Here is a 20311-nt window from a genome sequence, read left to right as displayed (position 1 = left end):
ATGTACACAAGAACAAACATTACTGACGCACATGCTTCCCACATATCGTGAAGAACCGGAAGACGATGACACACGTGCCCATCATGTACGTGTAGGCGTTCTGGATGAATGAAAAAAAGTTATTTTAAGTTTTTGTTTAGACAATAAAATACACATTTTGTTACCAGTAAAGCAAAATGGAGGACGATCCATATGACGCCCAGAGACGTGACCAGAAGATCGTAGCGATTCCTGCGACTCTGCCAATAACCCGCCGGAGACATGGCGATGAGTTTCATGGTCACCTGCGTGGAGAAGCGACGTGAAACCTCCGCGGCGCCGAGAACCGCCTCAACGTGACGACGAACTCACCTCCAACACGAAGATCAGAGTGAAGACCACCGACATGGTCGCGAGCGGGAACGTTACTTTCTCCTTGACGTCCCACTGGACGAGACATTGAACGTTTTTAACTAAAAATGACAACACATGCTTGAATGATGGAGGCGTCACCTTCACTGAGAGCAGCACCGACTGAGCCAACACCAGCACAGCGATGCCACGTTTGAAGAACGGGTGCTGAGTGATGTCATACATCTTCGCACGGAAGCCACCGTTCTCTGTCGAGCATATAGTGTAACGTGAAATGGTGCATACTCAAGTCTAGAAACAAATTTACAAAGTTAAAAAAGTAGCTCTAAAACAAATAATTAACACACTTTTACTATTATTATATAGCGTTTTTTGACTTGCTTACTTCAATTTTCGTTTGTCAATGAGTAAATTAAAAAAATATATTTAATAATAAATAATAATAATTTAACTTATTTAATTGTCCAATAATAAATATTTAATTTTCTAATATGGAATGACAAGATTGTATTAGAGAAATACATTGAAAAAAATCCCTTTAAGGGTATTTATTTCCTTTTCTTTTTCCTTATTTATTTACACATTTATTTACAAATTGTGATATAGCTGTCATATTAACACAACAATCGCTCACAATACTAAGCTTTATTTTAAATTATTGACAGGAATAGTTAGAGAGAATTAAAACACAAAATATGCAGCACGAATCAACATTGCTATTTGCAAGCTAAGAAATAAATACTAGCTATTACAACATTTTCGGTTTTATGGTATTGTTTTTTTTTGTTTTGTTTTTAGTTTTTTTTGCATGATGGATCCTCTCTGGAAACATATAATAGTCATTCATATCTTGGTTTTAAATTTCCTTTCCTTGCGTGAATCTATGCAACTTTACTATTGTCCTGCAGATGGCAGTCAAGACCTGTGTTACGACAGTGGAACGTTTTTTAATCTCTTCTAATTCTTCATTATAATTGGGAAAAGCTACATAATGATAGAAGAAAAAGAATAAACAAGGAAATAAAACAGAAAAATAAAAGTGAAAATATATTTAGTTTAAAGTTAAACCTGCTTCAATTTATGTTTAATTTAATTGACATTTTTTTCCCCACACTGTATAGTTGTAGCCAGCAAGATATCAGTTGAAATAAATGACAAACCAAATAATAATCTTAAAATCCCAAAATATATTGACGTTCCTGCAACACTTATCTACTTAATAAGCCTTTAAAAAACAGTTAAATAACTTTATATTCAACCTAGTACTCTTTATATGCGCCTCACACAAGCATTTTACTTCACAGTGGTACATATGAAGCCAGTGTAACAATCTTTCACCTGGTCGAGGGGGCAGATGGAGAGGTTGGGCTATTTTCAGTCGACTCTTCAGATCTTCCCATCGTCTCTGGTCCACAGTGAGCAGCGCTGTGCCCTAGTGATGAACACAAACACACACACAAGGTCTCTAATTTACAATAAATGAAGCCGTAAATATCAATATCAATCGTCTTCAGTCACTCGCCTTGTTTTCATTGAAGTTGGCGATGACCACACCGACGAAGAGAGTGAGTCCGATCATGCAGCCGAGGAACACAAACACGTGAATGTAGATGCCGTGGATCTGCAGGAGAAAAAAAAAACATTCGACAAGAGTTTGTGTAACTTCTTGAACAGTTTAAATTCTGGAGAAAGTGTTTTTTTATATACCGGTCCGACGCGGTGAATGATGACGTCCCGGACCTCCACCCATCCTTTCAGGGACAAAACCTCAAAAAGAGCCAGCATGGCGTTACCAACGTTGTCGAAGTTGAAGTTGCGTGGATTGGCCCTGAAGTCGAGAGAGCAACTAACTTTAGAAGATCTGTTCTTTAAAGCAGTTATGAAGGTGGGAGACCCTGAGGACCCTACCAGACTCTGGGCACCCAGAAACCTGGCTTCTTCTCTCCAGGTTTGAGCTTCAGATTCAGGTTCTTGGAAACACTGACGTTTATTCTGAAGATACCATGACAGTCCTCCTGTTGTGAAGCAAAAATTTAAGTTGTATTTGTTCTTCAATGTGTCTTTAAACATTGGTTTCAATAACAGCTGTAGATATGTTCATGAGTTTTTTTTAAATTTGATTCAAGATATGATTTCATTCTTCTTTTTTTTTAAGGGTTTGTAATTTTGTTCACATTTGTTTAGTTGGTGAATTACTTTCTGAGCTTGTACATTTTTATATATTTGGTAAATTCGTTTTCAAGATTTTAAATTTCATTTAATATTTTTGTATATTTGGGGAATTTGGGGAATTTTGTAAATTACGTAAATCCGTTTCCGAGTTTGTACATTTCCACAGATTTTGAAAATTACTTTCCAGTTTTGTGCATTTAATTATACGTTTTGAAAGTTTTAAAATATGCTCCTTTTTTTTCTGATTTTATTCATTTCTTTCCACAAGTTTGTCATTTTGTTAACCCTTGTGTTGTCTCAGGGTCAAGGTGACCCGAAGGCTCAGTGGATAAAGATTTTTTTTTTGTAAATGTTCATAATTGACTTAACAAAATTATATTATTATACAGGATATACAGGGTTCCTACTAGTAAAAAAAAAAAAGCAGAAACCGCCATCTAGTGGACTCCACTCACTAGTTCCGACATGATAAGGCAAGTTCAAGTCAAGACTTAAAGACTTTTTTAAATACCATTTGAAGCAGTAAGAAATTATGGTTAAGACAAATAATTACTTACTAATGGGACATAAAAACAAATACATATTCACATAGATTTAGGGAGAAATGTTTATTTTAACATAAAATAAATGTGAAAAAAAAAACCTTTTGTTAGTTCTACTGTTATTGCGCATAAATATGAATTAAAATAAATAAATGTGTCAAGTATTTTGAGATTTGAAATCAACACATGATCTTTCTTCCCATGTGTTCCCATTTTCAAGACTTGATGAAATTTGAATGTAAGACATGTTTAAAGCCTTATTTTCAGATCCATGAAATGAATGTCTTTTAATCAGGGACGTTGAGGCAGTGCCTCACCTCTCAACACGCAATCCATCACAAACTGTGTTTATAAAGGCAGTTAGGAAATAAATGCCTTTATAAGGAAATAAATGCTCGGCTTTCAAATTAAGAGCATTGAATCATCTGCGTCTTCCTTGTAATCCTTTAATATCACGGTCATACTCTTTACTGTTTGAATCCATGTTTGCTCATCCTTTTTTTAATTATTCATCAGTTCATTCATTTTTTCTATATCTATTGATGGTTTAAAACTAATTAAGTTTGTTGAGAAATTATTAATTAAATCATGTTTTTTTTTTTAACTTTATATGTTTGTGAAGAATGCTGATGAGATATGAAATAACCAGTAGTCAATTTAAATAAGTTTCACTTTTGGGTTTATGTACTAGACACTAAATGAGTCAGTGCCTCACTAACCATGAACATCACTGCTTTAAAGTAGTGATATATATGATATATTATGTTAGCATACATGAAAAATGTGGCAGTATATTTGTATGAGTGATGATGTTGAGTATAGGATGGTGTTTCTTCCAGTACCCGCTTCATGATGTGTGGATCATTGCACTTGGCCAGTTTCCCGGCAAACAGCTGAACTCCAAAACTTGAGAACACCAGCATTAGCGTGAGGAGAAGGATGGAAACCTGCCGGGGGATTTTTTCAAGATCAAAATAGGCTCAAAAAAAAGACCATGGAAATGCTTTGATAATTGAGTGAGAAATGCAACATATTCAAGTCAGTTGTAGAGTCCACTGACCAGGAAAATCTCCTTGAAGCCTTTGAGAACCTCTCGCACCACCTTCCTCATCTGAGGGACCAGCTTGAAGATCCTGAGCGGTCGCAGGCAGCGAAGCATCATCAGCAGCTGCGCTCCAGACTCGGACGGAACATCAGGTGGAAGCCAGCACAGGAAGATCAGACTCACCTATAGTCCAACAGGAAGAGAGATATGTGTAACTTTCTACACGTTATTTTAACAACGTTTAGTATTAAACCCTGAGCCTGGTCCAGCTCTGTGTGTCACATGACCACCAGGAGTCAGAGACAGAGGTTTCATTCGAAATACTGAGAGATTTTTGAAAGTTACTAAGGAGATTAAACCACAACACAGAGACTTTCTCCTGTTAGTAAACAAATGTACAATCAGAAAACCGGGAAATGGTGAATCAGACAATTTTATGGTATTGCGACTACATTTTTCTGCCACTAGGGGAGCCAAAAGACAATTTTTAATTAAGACAGATTGGGCATTTATAATTGTTTTTTTTTTAAGAATTCTTGTTGCTACAAGGTATTTACAAAATAAAAATGCCGAAAAAATGCATTTTCGACATATGTCAAGATATGGCCATTATGTAGGATTTCACTTTTGAGTTCATATTTTCTGGTCTCGTTTTGATCAGTCATGACTTTCAAAAATCATAAGCCATTGCACTGTATTGCGCACACTTGACTTGGCGTTTAAAATAGTTCTGAGAAGTTTTTCGTAAATTTCCAGGGAGATGAAAAAGGAAAACCGACCCAATATATATATATATTTATATATATATATATACAGTATATATATAACTTCCTCCCCCTACTTCTGTAATTATGCCTCAACACTGTTTATTGTTGTATTTTCACTTATACTGTTTATTGCATATTTATAATGAAATATTTTTTATAATATTGTAAAAAATGTTTAAATTATTCTTGTATTTAAATGTGCATGTGCAAACATGTGTACGTTGAATCTTTCGTCTATTGTAAACTTGTGCCGTGGCAACAAAAAATGTTGCTCTTTGAAACGATTAAATAAATATATTTTCTTATATTAACTTATTTAACTCTTATGCAACATATTGGACATTCATTCTAGAAAAGTTGAACTTGGATCTTCATGTATAATTAAGTTGTTTCCTCACGAGGTATATGAAGATGTCCATCACTCCCCCGAAGTCTCGGATCACAGCCGTGGGGGTGAAGAACAGACCGTCGGCCATGATCTTCAGGTTGAGCTCGATGCTCATGAAGATCACGAACACAAACTCTCCGATCTGAAGACAAGATGCAGGTGTTGTTAAGACTCTTACGGGTTCTGGATCTACTCATGCGGTGAAGTACCTGAAGGGTCGGGACGTGCATGACGCGGGTGAACGGAGATTCAAACATCATGGAGATGCAGGAGCAGATCGTGACGATGATCATCACCCAGTCCAGGTATGTGACGAGGCCCAGAAGATCACTGGTGAAGAAGCAGCGTCCACAATTAAACAGTGGAAATGAAGCACAATTTGAAGAAACCTAAGCAGTAGAAGAAAAGGAGTAAAATACTGGCTGAGTTCACTTAGTGATGAACGGTATGAAGCTAGTTGGATCCAATCCAAAGTTTCTTTTAGATTTTCAGTAACAATTATAACAAAACTAAATGTATTTTGGTAAATTGATTATCCTTCGATTCTTACCACAAATAATAATTTGATTTAACTAAAGGGTTGTTTTGTTTCCCGGAGTGTATTAGGGAGAGTGATTATTGTGTCAGATCAGAAGATTGCTATTTAAGAAAGTATTTATTGTTTTGAACAGACTTTAAGTTCTAGTCGTTTACATTCTCCTGTATTTGATTTTTACCTGCAACCTTAAGTTTCACCAGCAGGGCTGAATTTTGCGGAGTTAAGGCCCCAAAAAAATGGGTTTGTGTTATCCCTTGTGTTGTCTCTGGGTCAAGGAGACCCGAAAGCCTGGAAACTATTGTGTTTGTGGTATCCCTTGTGTCGTCTCTGTGTCAAGGTGACCGAAAGCCTGGAAAAAAATGTGTTTTTGGTATTCCTTGTGTCATCTCTGGGTCAATATGACCTGAAAGCCTGGAAACAAACGTGATTGTGGTATCCATTGTGTCGTCTCTGGGTCAAGGGTGACCTTAAAACCTGGAAACAAATGTGTTTGTGGTATCCCTTGTGTCGTCTCTGGGTCAAGGTGAAAGAACTCCCTGGCTCCCATACAAACATATGCAGTGGTGGAGGTCATTCACATTGACCCAGATAATACACAAGGGATACAACAAATATATTTGTTTCCAAGCTTCAAACAGACTTTAAGTTATAGTCATTTACATTCTCCTATATTTGAGTTTTGCCTGCAACCTTTAGTTTCACCAGCAGGGCTGAATATTGAGTAAAGGCCCAAAAACAAATGTGTTTGTGGTATCCCTTGTGTCGTCTCTGTGTCAAGGTGACCCAAAAGATTGGGAAAAAAATGTGTTTGTGGCATCCCTTGTGTTGTCTCTGGGTCAAGGTGAACTCCCTGGCTCCCATATAAACATATGCAGTGGTGGAGGTCGTTCACCTTGACCCAGATAATACACAAGGGTTACAACAAACACATTTGTTTTTTCGGGCCTTCGTGTCACCTTGACCCTCAGATAACACAAAGGTTAAACACACTTGTAAGTGTGCCTTTAACTCCCACAATGCATATGAATACAACTAGTTAAAGCTTCTATAATAAAGAATGTTGAAAGATGTCAAGCTAAAATTTTGGAAGTGATTCCATTTAAAACGTAGGAAAAAAAGCATCATCAAAACTTACTAAAGTTGGTGGTACTTTGTGTTCTTCACTGCTCCGGTGAGGGGGTCGGTCTTGGACCTGCATTTAGGAATAAAACAGTGACGCCAATAGCCTACAAGACCCTCCCCAAAAAAAGTGCATGCAGTTGTCAACAGTTCAGCAATCACACTGTTATTTCTTCCTTATTATTACATTGTAATAACCAGTTTTTATGAGATACTGAATACTTAAAAAAAAACAAGAACATAAACCTGTCTTACGCATTAAAGCGAGCTCGAACGATCACTCTGCAAAAGTTTCGGAAGCGATGCTCTCGACCAACGATGAAGAGCGGCTTGTCAAAGTAAGGGTGGTTTTCTCTCAACTCCTCCTCCTGGACCTTCCTGTTCATTGCAACAACAACAAAAAGACACTTGTTTGGTTACGTCAACTAAAGTTTGGTTGAGTTTAATCGAAATACCTCTTCATCTCGGCTTGTTCTTTTTTCTCCTGGATCATCTTTATCTCGCTGTCTTCTCTTTGAGCATTGCGGTAGCGAACTGTGCTGGAATGCTGGAGAAGAAAAAGAAAACTAAGGTATTTTCATAATTTCAATGGAAAAAAACAAACATTTATTTTCTTAAATAGTATATTGTGAAACTATTTATGCGTCATTTTTTTTCTTATCTATATATGCTTAGAACAACCAGTGTATCTTGTTTCTGGTACTTTTGATGAAAACAAACCAAAACTGATGTGTATTAAAAAACATAACATATGTTTAAACGTCATTATATAATATCTCCAATGGACACTGACAATTTCAACCAATCTGGAGAGCACCTACCACCTAGCATAGTGCTAACCTGTTCTGCAGACGCAGTTATTGTTTTTGATTTTAAATGTTTTGTTGTTGTTAGATAAGCTCCATTAAGGTAAATCTAACCACCTGTTAATTCATTATACATTGGCTATCTGAATTAAAAGAAATATACTGTATGTATTTAAATAAATGTATGAATTATGTCATAAAAAGTTTTCTTAATTTTTCATTATTATTAACTTGATGTTGTAACAGCTGTGGTGCTTTCATTAACAAAGTTACATAAAATGTAACTCGACAATTTTATTCCTGGTGTTTTTTAATTATATTAGATCATTTTGTTTCACATTTACATCAACATACTTTTTATCTTGGAAACCAGAAGTACCCAACGTTACCTTTCTGGGAGGCACGTTACTTGGTTACACAATAATAACAAAATAATTTACATAATGTGTGTTCCTAAAAGGGGTTTTTGTATTGAAAAAATTGTTTGCAAACATTTACTCAACATTAGCTTGTGACTCTCGACACGTCAGGATGATTGTTTTAGTCAAGTTGACTCCAAATATAAAGCTGTTAACTGAAAGACAAACTTTAAATGATTTCTTAACTGTTTTTATCTGAAAGTAGATCTGTGATGCTTGTTTCGATAGTTCATCATTGTTGCGTCTCGTCTCATATGGTCTTGAAGATGGTGAAGATGGCTCTGGATTCTTGGTATCAATCATGCAGGCTTTACAAGGATTCAATCTTGATGATGATGATGATGACGATGTTGTCATTATTAATACAAAACTCTGCAGCGAGAATTCTGAGCTGCTCTAGTAGAAGAACTCACATTTCCCCGATCCTTAAATCTCTTCACTGGCTGCAAGTTTCTTTCAGGATCAATTTTAAAATTCTGGTTCTTACTTTCAGATCTATTCATGGTCAGACTCCTCCTTACATCACTGATGTGATCCAGCCTTACACCCCAGCTCGGGCTCTGAGGTCTGTGGATCAGAATCTACTGATGGTTCCTGAACACACTTCAGGACCAGAGGAGAAAAATCCTTCCAGGCTGTTGCTCCTAAGCTTTAGAACGATCTTCCTCTCCCTCTGTGTTTGATGATCTACTGACTCCTTCAAGAAACATTTTTATTTGTGCAGGCTTTACCCTGATTTTCTGGAACTCCTCTGTTTGTCTTATGTGTCTTGAGCTTTTAAAGTAAAGTTTTGATTTTTCAAGCGCTTTGTGGCCCTGGTCTAGAAAGGCGCTTTACAAATAACCATTACTTTACTTTACTAACTATAAAAAAAAACAATGCTTACATCTTGAGTAAGAGTCTCCAGTGACTTCCCTCGACTGATCCTCTGACTGGTGGAACCGTGTCTCAGAGACCTGTTAAAATAAAAAAAACGAGCCATAACTGACACAGCTTGTTGCAGGTGTGATGTTCTGAGGACGGACCTTCGCTCCTGACGTATGTGATGCTGGACGCTCAATATCGAGCGTTCCTTCAATGGCTGACCTTCAAACGAGCCGCTGAGTATACGCTGCTCCGTGCACGCCCTGCACGACAAAATCAAAGTCATTCATATCAGTGAAAATGTTCCAAGTTTATCTCCATAAACTGTGCAGAAAAAACTTGACGTGATCTTCTCAAAATTCCGAACTTAATTATGCTTATGTGTACGCGATGGCGGCCCAGACGGAACGTGTCCGGACTGCTAAAATGCCGTCTATCTTCCCGACTGACAGCGAGTGCGAGGGGGGGGGCAGACGTGGAGCTTGCCAAATTGAACACGGTGCCGGCGTGCTAATCTACACTTGGCGCTAAGTCTGTCGTGCTGAACAGAAAATTATCCATTTATTTCAGTAAATGAGTCTCGGCCCGGTTGGTGCGTGTCAGACAATGATGTAACGTGAACTTTTATTGTTAGAAAAATACTTCTGACGTTTGATCTGTAGTGGAGATGGGCAGTCCAGGGGCCACATCTGGCATTTTAAATGTATTTAAGTTCTCCTCATTAGGATAAAAACCACATAGAAATGAACAATTTTACTTAGTATTAATTACTATTGTTATTACAGTCTCTTAATATGAGTACAGGTTGTTTTATTTTTATTTTGTGAATATATATATTTCCCCTAAATAGATTTCAGTGAATATTAAAAAAAAAGGTACTTAAAATAGTCAATACAACAATAACTTAATTACATATTTAGCTTGATTTTATTACTTCAAGAAACATCTTAAGACATTTTAATTTGTGCAGGCTTTTCCTTGATTTACTTTCTGAGAGATAGTATATATTTTATTGAGTATTGTTTTGACTGTTTAAGCGCTTTGTGACCCTGGTCTGGAAAAGCGCTCTATAAATATAAATTACTTACTAACTTAAATTCAATTTCCCATCACTGATTTATGGGATTCTGTTACTAAGGACAAATCTTACCGTAAAATCTTATTGACGGTGTTTTCTTTTTCGAGGAGGTTCCGAGCTTGGATGCTAAATATTGACCTGCGGAGCTGAGTGAGAGCTTTTGTTACAGAACAGTCGAATGGGAATTCATTACATGTCGTCAAAAACAAGAATTACAGCAACACCATTGCTTGTTTCTAACAATTATCTGTGGTTGCGTTCAAGTACCTTTTGGTCAATATACTTGTTGTCCTCGATGGCCGAGCGTTTGGAGTGATCGCAGGAGGACGATGAAGCGGACGGGAGACGCCGGAACAAGCAGCTGGTGCCCTGCTGCTGCCGATCAATGAACTGCTTCATGAAACTTTCCCTGGATCGAAACGGTCAGTCAGGAATGAGCATGTGAAGAAATCACAAACATCCAAGTTCAAAATGCGCAAGATCATGTGGCCCTTTGCCTGTATTTATTTGGCCCTCAAGAGTAACTAAGTAAGGAGTAAAGAGGATATTCTTATTTTTTGTATTAATTGTTTTAGGTTCCAACTTTTTTTCCCTTTTACTAATTTTGCAATCATTCTTAAGATGTATATTTATTCAGTATATTCATCTCAGATAACTTCACATTTATGACAATAATCTCTAAAAAAAATGTATAAAAAAGTTTAATAATATATACCGGTAATCATCAAACAACAATATTAAAGTATTTTTTGTGTTTGGCTTTACAGACCTTCACAACTATAAGTGTCATGTGACTCATGGTAGGAAAATTTCACTTCCCATATCTGGCTCATGATTACAATGATTATATTATCCTTATTTAGCTTTATTTAATTCATGTTTTTGCACTTTTTGAAAGAACCTTTCATGTGATATAGGTTAAAAAATGTTTTTAATTTAAATTAAAATTCTGTCCAATTGAGACCCAAAATAAGTTAAAAAAAATTAAGGTATTTTTTATAGGGATCTATTGAAAATACTACCTGATTCTTGGCACGGTAAAGTCTGACGGCAGCTTCGAGATCTTCACCATCTGAGGTCTGTTCGGAAATTTCTCGAAAATCCTGAGTCGCAACGGGAGCTTCTCTTTGGTGTCGGCGTTGGCTTCACTTTGCTTGAGCTAGGTTGAGACAAACGGACGGTTTAATTCAAGAAAACACTTCAAAACAAATGATCCACATTGAGTAGGAAACGTGAGATAAACACTGGAGGTTTGAGGGATTCAGCTGTGGGATAAAAAGAAACTAAAGTCTCTTGGAAAGCTTGAGGGTGTAGTGCTATGTTTTCACCTGATGAGGGCAGCAGCACACTTGCCAAAAACACACACATCACAGACGAGAACTTAAAAGGATAAAATCAAACTTACTTTTAGAAAATAAAGGAACACAGCAACGAAAGAAAGGAAAAAAAGTTAATCATGAAAGATTTGAGAACAAAAAAAACAGGAGGAAATGAAATAAACTAGTATATTTAAAATATACAGTGAAGGCTGACGGATATGAATATGAGACAACTTAAAGGGAATATTTGGAAATAAAATGGAGGTTACAAAGTTTTCCAGTGAAATGATTCAAACAATTGAAATTCTATTCTATCAGGTCTTCAGTTTGTGTCGCAGTACGATCTTTAGGAACAGACAATGTTATAAAACTAGCCAAATGTTTGTTAAAATTTAATTTAGACGCCCCTTATTAAGAAATCCTTCAGGATTAGGTGAAATAAAAACAATATGTCTGATATCATGTCTGGACACTCCCTCTGAGAGAATGAGGAGCTCTGTCATCGAGAATCCCTTCAATAGGAATGATGAGAAAAAGAGGTGTTGGGAAAGACAGCAATTCAACAGAAAATCAAACAAAACAGTTGTAACACTTTGTAATGTAATTATATGCTAGCATTTAACTTTTCTATAGCCTTTAATATGAGAACAGAAAAGTGAGCGAGAAGCCAACTGGACAGCCTCTCAAGGGAGTCGCTCACTCACAGGAGATAATCTTGTCTCTCAGTAGACCTGGAGAAATTCCAGGGTTTCTTGCAACCCGACCTGAGCTGGGTGGAATAAAGTGGATGCATGCAAGAAATCCTGCACTTTTGTATCTTTTAAAGTCAACCTGCAATACGACCTGACAAAAGTAGACGCAGGCTTCCTGTTGACCTTGAGAATATATAGTATCTGTGAACCCTGTGATCACCAAAAAAACTCTATGAGTTGGTGAACAAGATTTAATCTCTAGAAAAACAAACAGTTTTCAGTGGGCGGGGCTTAAGCCTATTTTCTACAGTAAATATTTGAATGAAAAGAGAGTTTTGTACAAACAGACACATACTGATGGTACAATAGATGTCCGAGATCTATTTAAGACACACTTAAATCTATACATTAGTTGAACTTTAAGAGATAGATTTTTACTGATCACGTAACTTTGACTGAAACAAGAAGTGCAACAGGCTAATGTTGCTTTGGAGAAACTCTGGTCTGTTTTTAAAAGGAGGAATCAATACAACAGGAATGATATCAATAGTTAATTTCCTGTCTGTCTGGCGCAATAACGTAATTATTTACCGCTTTTTAGGACACGCAAAGACACTTCACAACAAGGTTGAAGACACACAAGAAAAATGGTTAAACAACCGTAAGCAATTTTGAAGGTGGGTTTTGAGGAAGGATTCAAACATGTGTGTAAAATATATTATTTTATATTTATCTTTTGCATGTACAGTCTATCACAAAAGTGAGTACACCCCTTCACATACCTGCAGATATATTAAGTACATCTTTACATTGGACAACACTGAAGAAATGACACTTGAGCACAATGAAAGTAGTCTTTGTGAAGTTTATATAACAGTGTTAATGTATTGTTCCCTCAAAATAACTCAAAATATAGCTATTAATATACAAACTCCTGACAACAAATGTGAGTAGACCCCTTAGTGAAAGTTCCTGAAGTGTCAATATTTTGTGTGGCCCCCATTATTTTCAAGAACTATATTAACTCTCCTGGGCATGGAGTTAACCAGGTTTGGAGACATGCTTGGCCAGTCCATCACCTTTACCCTTGGCTTCTTTAGTGAAGCAGTGGTCGTCTTAGAGGTGTGTTCAGGGTCATTATCGTGGTGGAACACTGCCTTGTGACCCAGGGGTGTAGTCTCTTAGGGGTGTACTCACTTTTGTTGCCGGTGGTTTAGACATTAATTGCTGTATATTGGTTTATTTTGAGGGAACAACACTACTTTCCATTGTGTCAAAGGTTCATTTTGTCAGTGTTCTCCCATGAAAAGATATATTTAAATATCTTCAGAAATATAACGCGGTGTACTTGCTTTTATTATACACTGTATATTTACCCAAATTTATTTTTAAGATCTTTAGAAGTTCATATTGAAGGGTTAAAGTATATTTTTAAAGTTCGTTTTTTTCTTCTAATCTGTCTTTCACCCCTTCATAATAGTCACATTATACAATGTTATAAAATGAATATTACGGAAAAAATATATATATTGCTATATGTATATAAACATATATGTGTTTATTAGTATTTGATGGTTTAAAAAGAATAGATTTGTACTTTATGACAACATTTTTAAAAGTTCTATAGATCTAAGATCTATAAAAATGTAGATAATATAATAGATAGATAATAGATAATAGATATATAGATAATATAGATCCAATATGATTGGACATCAATATTTGTGTTAAAAACTTGAAAAATAATTGTAATTACACCTATTTATTGGTTCTATGGTGGGTTCCAAAGTATATTCATGGTTAATAACACAAAACTTGTGTTGAACTTCATTGTTTGGCTGTTGTTTTCTCTCAGAAACTTTAAAGGAAAGTGCTGCAGTCATCCCAAAACTCTGGCTGTGTATCTGCAGCTTCTTCTCTTCCCTCCAAACTAACAAGTAGGCAATAACAATCACAAACAAGCCTGCACACGCACACACAAAATGTAGAACTAATATGGACCCTATTGTTCCCAGAGGTGCTAATCAATTGGGCCAACTCAGCGAGATGTACAGTTTAGCCAGGGTTCAGCACAGTTATCTGCAGCAGGATCCGGTTACAGCAGAACTATTTGTTCTCTCTCTTGTTCTTTTTCTGCTCTGTGCTGAACCCGCCTCAGCCCAATCTCCAGGCATCTGTTCCACGACTCCCTTTTATTAAGTTAGAGAAATAAATAGAGCCTTGCTCCAAGATTCTTTTATTTTAAACTCCCCCTGCATGATCTTGAAATGAGAAAAATGATTCATTTCCTTTTCTTTTTAAAACATATCAGTTGAGGTTCTACATACCTACACAGTAATCGTTTTTTTTTTTTAAACAATTGAAAAGGGAAAGAAAAGTTATTAAATACAATCATGAACCAGGCGTCCATTCATCCATTAACAAATTACATTTCTAATGTGTGAAATTGTGAAAACACCTGGTGGAAATGAAGGTCTGTGGTATCTTAACCCTTGTGTTATCCTAGGGTCTTACCATCGTTTGCCTTAAACCAGAGGCAACACAAAGGATACCTCAAACACATTTTTTTCCCGGGCCTCCGAGTCACCTTGACCCTCAGGCAACACAAAGGATAATTAAACTCAAAAACGTGTCGGTTGATGTATAGTATTTTACTAGCTGATACTCAGATAGTATTTTTTAATATCCAACGCTATCCGATTACAAAAGAAATATAGCATTAATACAAAGGAGAGTAGGTCCAGGTGGATTATGGGTCTTTTGCTTAAATAAGCCAACATCATCATCATTTAATATGCATTAAACATGGTATAAATTTCATTTAAATTGGATCAAAGTTAATATTACATGGGGATCCGTATCACCTCTTTGTGCCCCCAAAAAAGAATAATACAAATGGTTTATATTTCATCAAAAATGGATGTGTTTGAATTTCATTTCTGCCCCCCTCTCTGCCTCTCATTCCTTTGATCAAGTTGCCCTAAAACCTTAACTCATTGGTCCACGTGCTGAATTTCAAGCTATTTTGTCGACGTGTTGGATAGATAGATGGATAAACTGTATTGATCCCTCTGGAGGTCTCCCTCAGGGAAATTGTTTTTCCAGCACACAGCAACACAGACGATAAGATTCATAAAACAAGAACAAGTGCAATAAAAATAAGATGCAAGATGACATAATCTAATTGTAAAGATAAAGAATATAGATCAAAGAAAAGGATACAAAGATTAACATGAAATAGAATCATCTTTTTACTCTGCTCCTGCCTCCAAACTCAGAATTAAACAGCCTAATAGAACGAAGAATGGATGAGTCCCTGAGTCTATTAGTGTTGCATCATGGGAGGAGCATTCGTGCACTCCATCTGCTTCTTTGATCACTGATGACAGTGTTGAGAGGATGACTGTCTTCAACCATGATGGACAGTGGTTTGTACTGTGTGTTTGTAGTAGTAGTTGTGTTGGGAGTCTATAAGACGTTAGAATAATGCGGACAAGTATAAATCAACATTGATTACTGCAACACAAGTCTTGTACCAGAGTCAACCTTAATGATGAAAAGGGGTAACAAAATAAACCAATAACTGACTTGAAATTGGTACAACCAAACTCAAAAAATGTAACATGACATTTGCTAAAGAGCAATATCATAATCAACCAATGTATTCATTTTGTTTTGCATAAAGGGACACTAATGTGTTGATTTAAGTAGATGTTGGACTCTATTGTATCATCAGTATGTGTTTGTACAAAACTCTCTTTTCATTCAAATATTTTCATTAGAATATAATCTTAACACTTTGTTTCTATGGAGATGAAATCTTGTCTATTATAACCACAACCAATTCTGCTGTGATTGGTCACAGGTCAATGTTGTTTCTCGCTGCTGCAGGAGGAGTAAAGACCATTATTAGGTCATAATGGACTCTGTTCCCGTAACCTTAGAACTTTATAAAGTAATAAGTTCAAACTGGAGCAACATCACGATGAGTCACTTACTGCATCTTGGAGAGAAAGACGTCAATATTTGAAAGATGTGAGTGATTCAGGAGAATTGGGTTTTCACATTAGTTGCCGTAACGACTACTTAAATCATCATCTTTAAATGTTTTCTTTTTTCTAAAATGTTTCTGGTTTTTGCAATTTTCTGACATAGGATTTCTTAGTCAATAGAAACAATCGACTTAAACTTCGAATAGGATAAGATGGATAAATGTCAAACGCAATGTAAGATCAGCTGTTAGGATGAAAAAGTAGAAAAACATCATCTAATACATAAATACCAAAAAAATACCAGTAAGTCTGCTCTAAAGAAACAGGAACTTCAGGCCAAAAGAAAAAAAAATTAAATCAAGGTGAACGACCTCCACCACTGCATATGTATTTTTGGGAGCCAGGGAGGTTGTTCACTTTGACCCAGAGACTACACAAGGGATACTTTAAACACATTTGATTTCGGTCCTTTTGGTCACGTTGACCCTGAGCTAACACAAGGGTTAAATAAAGATTCTTTCTTTAAGAGTGAGCTTCAAAGTATGACGAGAAACACTCACCTGGTGTGAGTTAGATTAGGTGTCAGGCAGAGAGCAGTGAAGGTAAGAGTAATGTGTTTCACGTTGAGACCTTCAAGCTCCATTTACTATAAAAACTATGGTCACTCATGGGTGAACTATAGAGGGTTGTCCTCTGGGAAGTGAGAGATTTTCTTCTTATCATTTTTGGAAAGAAACTTGCAACACATACGATTTAGCTAATCTGTGTAGGAGTTGTGCGTTCCGTGGTATATAAAAAATATAGGTTATGTTGATAGTTTCCAGGATGTGTTATTCAGGCCCGAGGGCCAAAGAAGCAGCCAAGCCATAGCGAGGGCGAGGTGGCGGGGTCACCCTCGCTTCTCATTAGCCGGGTAATGAGCCGCGGCAAACGGTGAAGCCACACAGGCCATAAACCTCCAATGGCCATCTTCAAAACCCGAAGCATATCTTGGTATTGTTGTATAATTGTCGATATAAACGTCTTCACGGCTAAATGGTGTCATTCAAAAAGACAAGCAGCGACATTTTTCTTTTCCACTCTCACTGCATATCAATATATATTCGTTCTACTTCTTTAAGCTATAAAATGACTGTCCACATATGAGACTCGGTGGTAAAAATGTTATTATTAAAAATATGTGAGAGAAAAATGATCATGGGTTAACCTTTTCTAGTGTTACTACCTCATGTTAGTACTGTCATAATAAAGTACATGATAATTTCATGAGGCTATAAAACAGATTTATAGGTGGTTGGAATCTCCTCTTATAGAGTGACACGTCATATGACCCTGGACTGCGGGTTTGATTTGTCGATCTCTTACAATTCTATCGACCTGTGAGATGATGGAAGCAAAATAACAGCAACAAAGATGTCTGCCATAAATATCTTCTTTTTTTTTAATGCTAGCAAACAGGTTTCCACGTGTTCTTGTTGCACTGTTGTGACAGTGTGAGTCACGACAAGTTGCTTTTTTGATGATTGTTTTGCTATTTTAGTGGAAAATACATGATTTGAAAATAATAATTATCCATATTGGCAAACATGTAATTGTGTGTCTAGATTTAAAAACTATAATTATAGAATTGTTGGGACTGTTGTGAACGTTTTTACGAAGAAATTAGACAACAACTTTTAAAGCAATAAAATAAATAATAAAATAACAATTGTGTTGCTAACTAACTTGTTGCTATATTAGTATTCATCCAAATTATTATTTTTTTTTTAATTCAAATCAAAAGCTCACTAAATGATAGCTTCTAACCCAAACAACTTTTTTTTTTTTTATGTAGAGTTGACTTTATTTAGACCCTCACGAGGTTGAAGTAAAACTTGACTGATCATGAAGAATTGTTTTTGAGCACTTAACCCTTGTATAATATTAGGAGAGAGATAATACAAGGGTTAATAGAATATTGTATTAATATTTTCTAAGGATTTTTTGTAGGATTTTTTTTTTCCTCCATTTCTTTTGTCTGTCAAAAAGCCTTTTAAATAAAGTGCCTTTTTGTAATATTTACATGAATAGACCACTGTTCTGTTTTATACTTAGAAAATACATTAGTTTATAGATACTTTTTTTCATTCATTTCATAATAAATTGTTTTCGTACTATAAGATTTAAGTCTCATGGAAGTAAAATTTTAGGAGGTTAATGTTTTAAGAAATGTAATTTTAACCAATAAAAAAGGAATACCAAATACTGTATTACGAGATTAAAGAAGTACAAAATACTTTGTCTTGATTAACATAGTAAAAACACTTCAATACACGATTAAAGTCGAAATAATTTATAGCAAGATTGAAGTCGTAATAAATACTTCATTATGAGATTAAAGTCTTAAAAAATACTTTATTACGGGGTTAAAGTCATAGAAAATACTTCATTGCAAGATAAAAGTCGTACTAAATACTTTATTTTTAGATTAAAGTCGTTCAAAATACTTATTAAGGAGATTAAATCTTACAAAATACTTTATTACGAGATTAAAATCGCAAAAAATAGTTTATTGCAAGATTAAAGTCATACTAAATAATTTATTTTGAGATTAAAATCATACAAAATACTTTATTGCAAAATTTAAAGTCATACTAAATACTTTATTTTGAGATTAAAGTCATACTGAATACTTTATTACGAGACTAAAATCGTACGAAATGTTTTTTTGCAAGAATAAAGTCGTATTTAATACTTTATTTTGAGATTAAAGCTGTTAAAAAAACGTTTTAACGAAATTGAAGTCGTATGAAAACCATTTAAGATTCAAGTCTTAAAAAAAACATTTTATTACGAGATAAAAGTCATAAAGAAATCATTAATTATAAGATTAAGGTTGTGCAAAAATATGGCTAAAATCAACTTTTTTGTTGTAATTTAATCTACTAATCAATATATTTCACACAATTTAATCATTATTAAGCTCTTTTTCTTCATGTCTATTTCGGTCCCTGTAGTTCATTCATTTGCCAAACCTTGCTCTACAAGTGATTCAATTTTCAACAAAATAGGGGCAAAGTCATGACTGGAATGACTTTGTAATGTTATGGCTCGTTGATGAACCATGCTCTTCTTTAAAAAAAATCAAAAGTGGTGCATTTATTTACCACATTAGCTCCAACTCACTTGATCCAAAGATTAAAAACAATAAAATTCTCATTCAGAGTTCCTGTAACTAAACCTGCATCTTACAATTATCGCCACCCAAGATGTATTTAGTTTGTTATGCTGTGTTATTAGTAAAGCATTCAAAACCCATTATGTTAAAATGAATAAAAAAATTTCCAATGCCCTTTCCTGTGGGAAAGTAATCGCCGTTTATGTTCTATTTATAGCCGCTCTCTGTATCCATGATTGAAGCACCTGTAAAATAGGCAATTTTACAGTCACTGCTTCTAATCACGTCGCCGTGGGAGGAAAATATTCAGTCCAGGCAATCTTCAGAGCTGCCATTCAGCTTTCAAAGTCTATATGCAGTGAGTCTCCGAGCTCGTGTACAGCCGACAGACGACAAACATGATAATGAACATAAATCAATGTACTTGATGGAAGGAAAAGTACAAACTGAAGGGGTAAGAAAAGGTATTTTATTTTTTATTTTAGGATTATTTCCTTCTTTACTTTGAGTATTTCTTGCACATCAAAATACGTTTTTATAACTATTTAACAAGAGATTGTATATCATATTGAGATGAATTTTTCAGTGGTTTTATGTTTTGTCATTTAATATGAAAGAATAAAAGAAAATACAATCAAAACTTTTTGAATTTTGACTCTTTTTTATTGATATTTATACATGTTTTCATGATATTTAACTTATTTTCTTCTCACCAATTTGCCTGTTTGTCTTGGCATCCCCCTAATAAATGTCCAAATTTAAAATGTGGCCCGTTAGGAAATGTAATTGCCCAACCCTGGTATAAAACATATTGAACTTTACATTAATAAACATGATTATAAAATGAATAAATGTGTTAAATTCTGAATATATGATGGTGAATTAAGGGTTATATGGATTTTGAGAAAACAAATATAAACATATACAAAAAGGAAATTTAGATAATAATAAAAAAATCAGTAGATTTGTATTTGTATTTTTGGTTTTGAGAATAAATCATATTCATTTATATAAAATTAAAAGTAAAATTCAATATTTTTTCGGGAGTTTTCAGCTTTTTTG

General features: G+C 35.2%; 1 protein-coding gene across 5 annotated transcripts in view; it reads right to left on the bottom strand.

Annotated features, from left to right (window-relative positions):
- Positions 1 to 20311, bottom strand: part of nalcn (sodium leak channel, non-selective) — a 60864-nt gene that overhangs the window by 8181 nt on the left and 32372 nt on the right. For all 5 annotated transcript variants that reach the window (XM_087803660.1, XM_087803665.1, XM_087803663.1 and 2 more), the window contains 20 exons: positions 11112 to 11248; positions 10357 to 10498; positions 10162 to 10235; positions 9173 to 9274; positions 9034 to 9103; positions 7378 to 7469; positions 7178 to 7300; positions 6939 to 6995; positions 5475 to 5595; positions 5276 to 5407; positions 4126 to 4293; positions 3908 to 4012; positions 2260 to 2366; positions 2059 to 2179; positions 1874 to 1972; positions 1690 to 1783; positions 493 to 599; positions 352 to 426; positions 165 to 284; positions 32 to 100 (listed from right to left, as the gene is read on the bottom strand). In XM_087803660.1, the coding sequence (XP_087659786.1) occupies positions 32 to 100; positions 165 to 284; positions 352 to 426; positions 493 to 599; positions 1690 to 1783; positions 1874 to 1972; positions 2059 to 2179; positions 2260 to 2366; positions 3908 to 4012; positions 4126 to 4293; positions 5276 to 5407; positions 5475 to 5595; positions 6939 to 6995; positions 7178 to 7300; positions 7378 to 7469; positions 9034 to 9103; positions 9173 to 9274; positions 10162 to 10235; positions 10357 to 10498; positions 11112 to 11248 (2115 nt within the window). The remainder of the gene's footprint in view (positions 1 to 31; positions 101 to 164; positions 285 to 351; positions 427 to 492; positions 600 to 1689; positions 1784 to 1873; positions 1973 to 2058; positions 2180 to 2259; positions 2367 to 3907; positions 4013 to 4125; positions 4294 to 5275; positions 5408 to 5474; positions 5596 to 6938; positions 6996 to 7177; positions 7301 to 7377; positions 7470 to 9033; positions 9104 to 9172; positions 9275 to 10161; positions 10236 to 10356; positions 10499 to 11111; positions 11249 to 20311) is intronic.

This window comes from Callionymus lyra, chromosome 12 (genome assembly GCF_982586985.1).
Source record: "Callionymus lyra chromosome 12, fCalLyr1.hap1.1, whole genome shotgun sequence".
NCBI lineage: Eukaryota > Metazoa > Chordata > Actinopteri > Syngnathiformes > Callionymidae > Callionymus > Callionymus lyra.
Note: the sequence above shows the minus strand (reverse complement) of the source record. Positions and strands in the feature narration are given on the sequence as shown.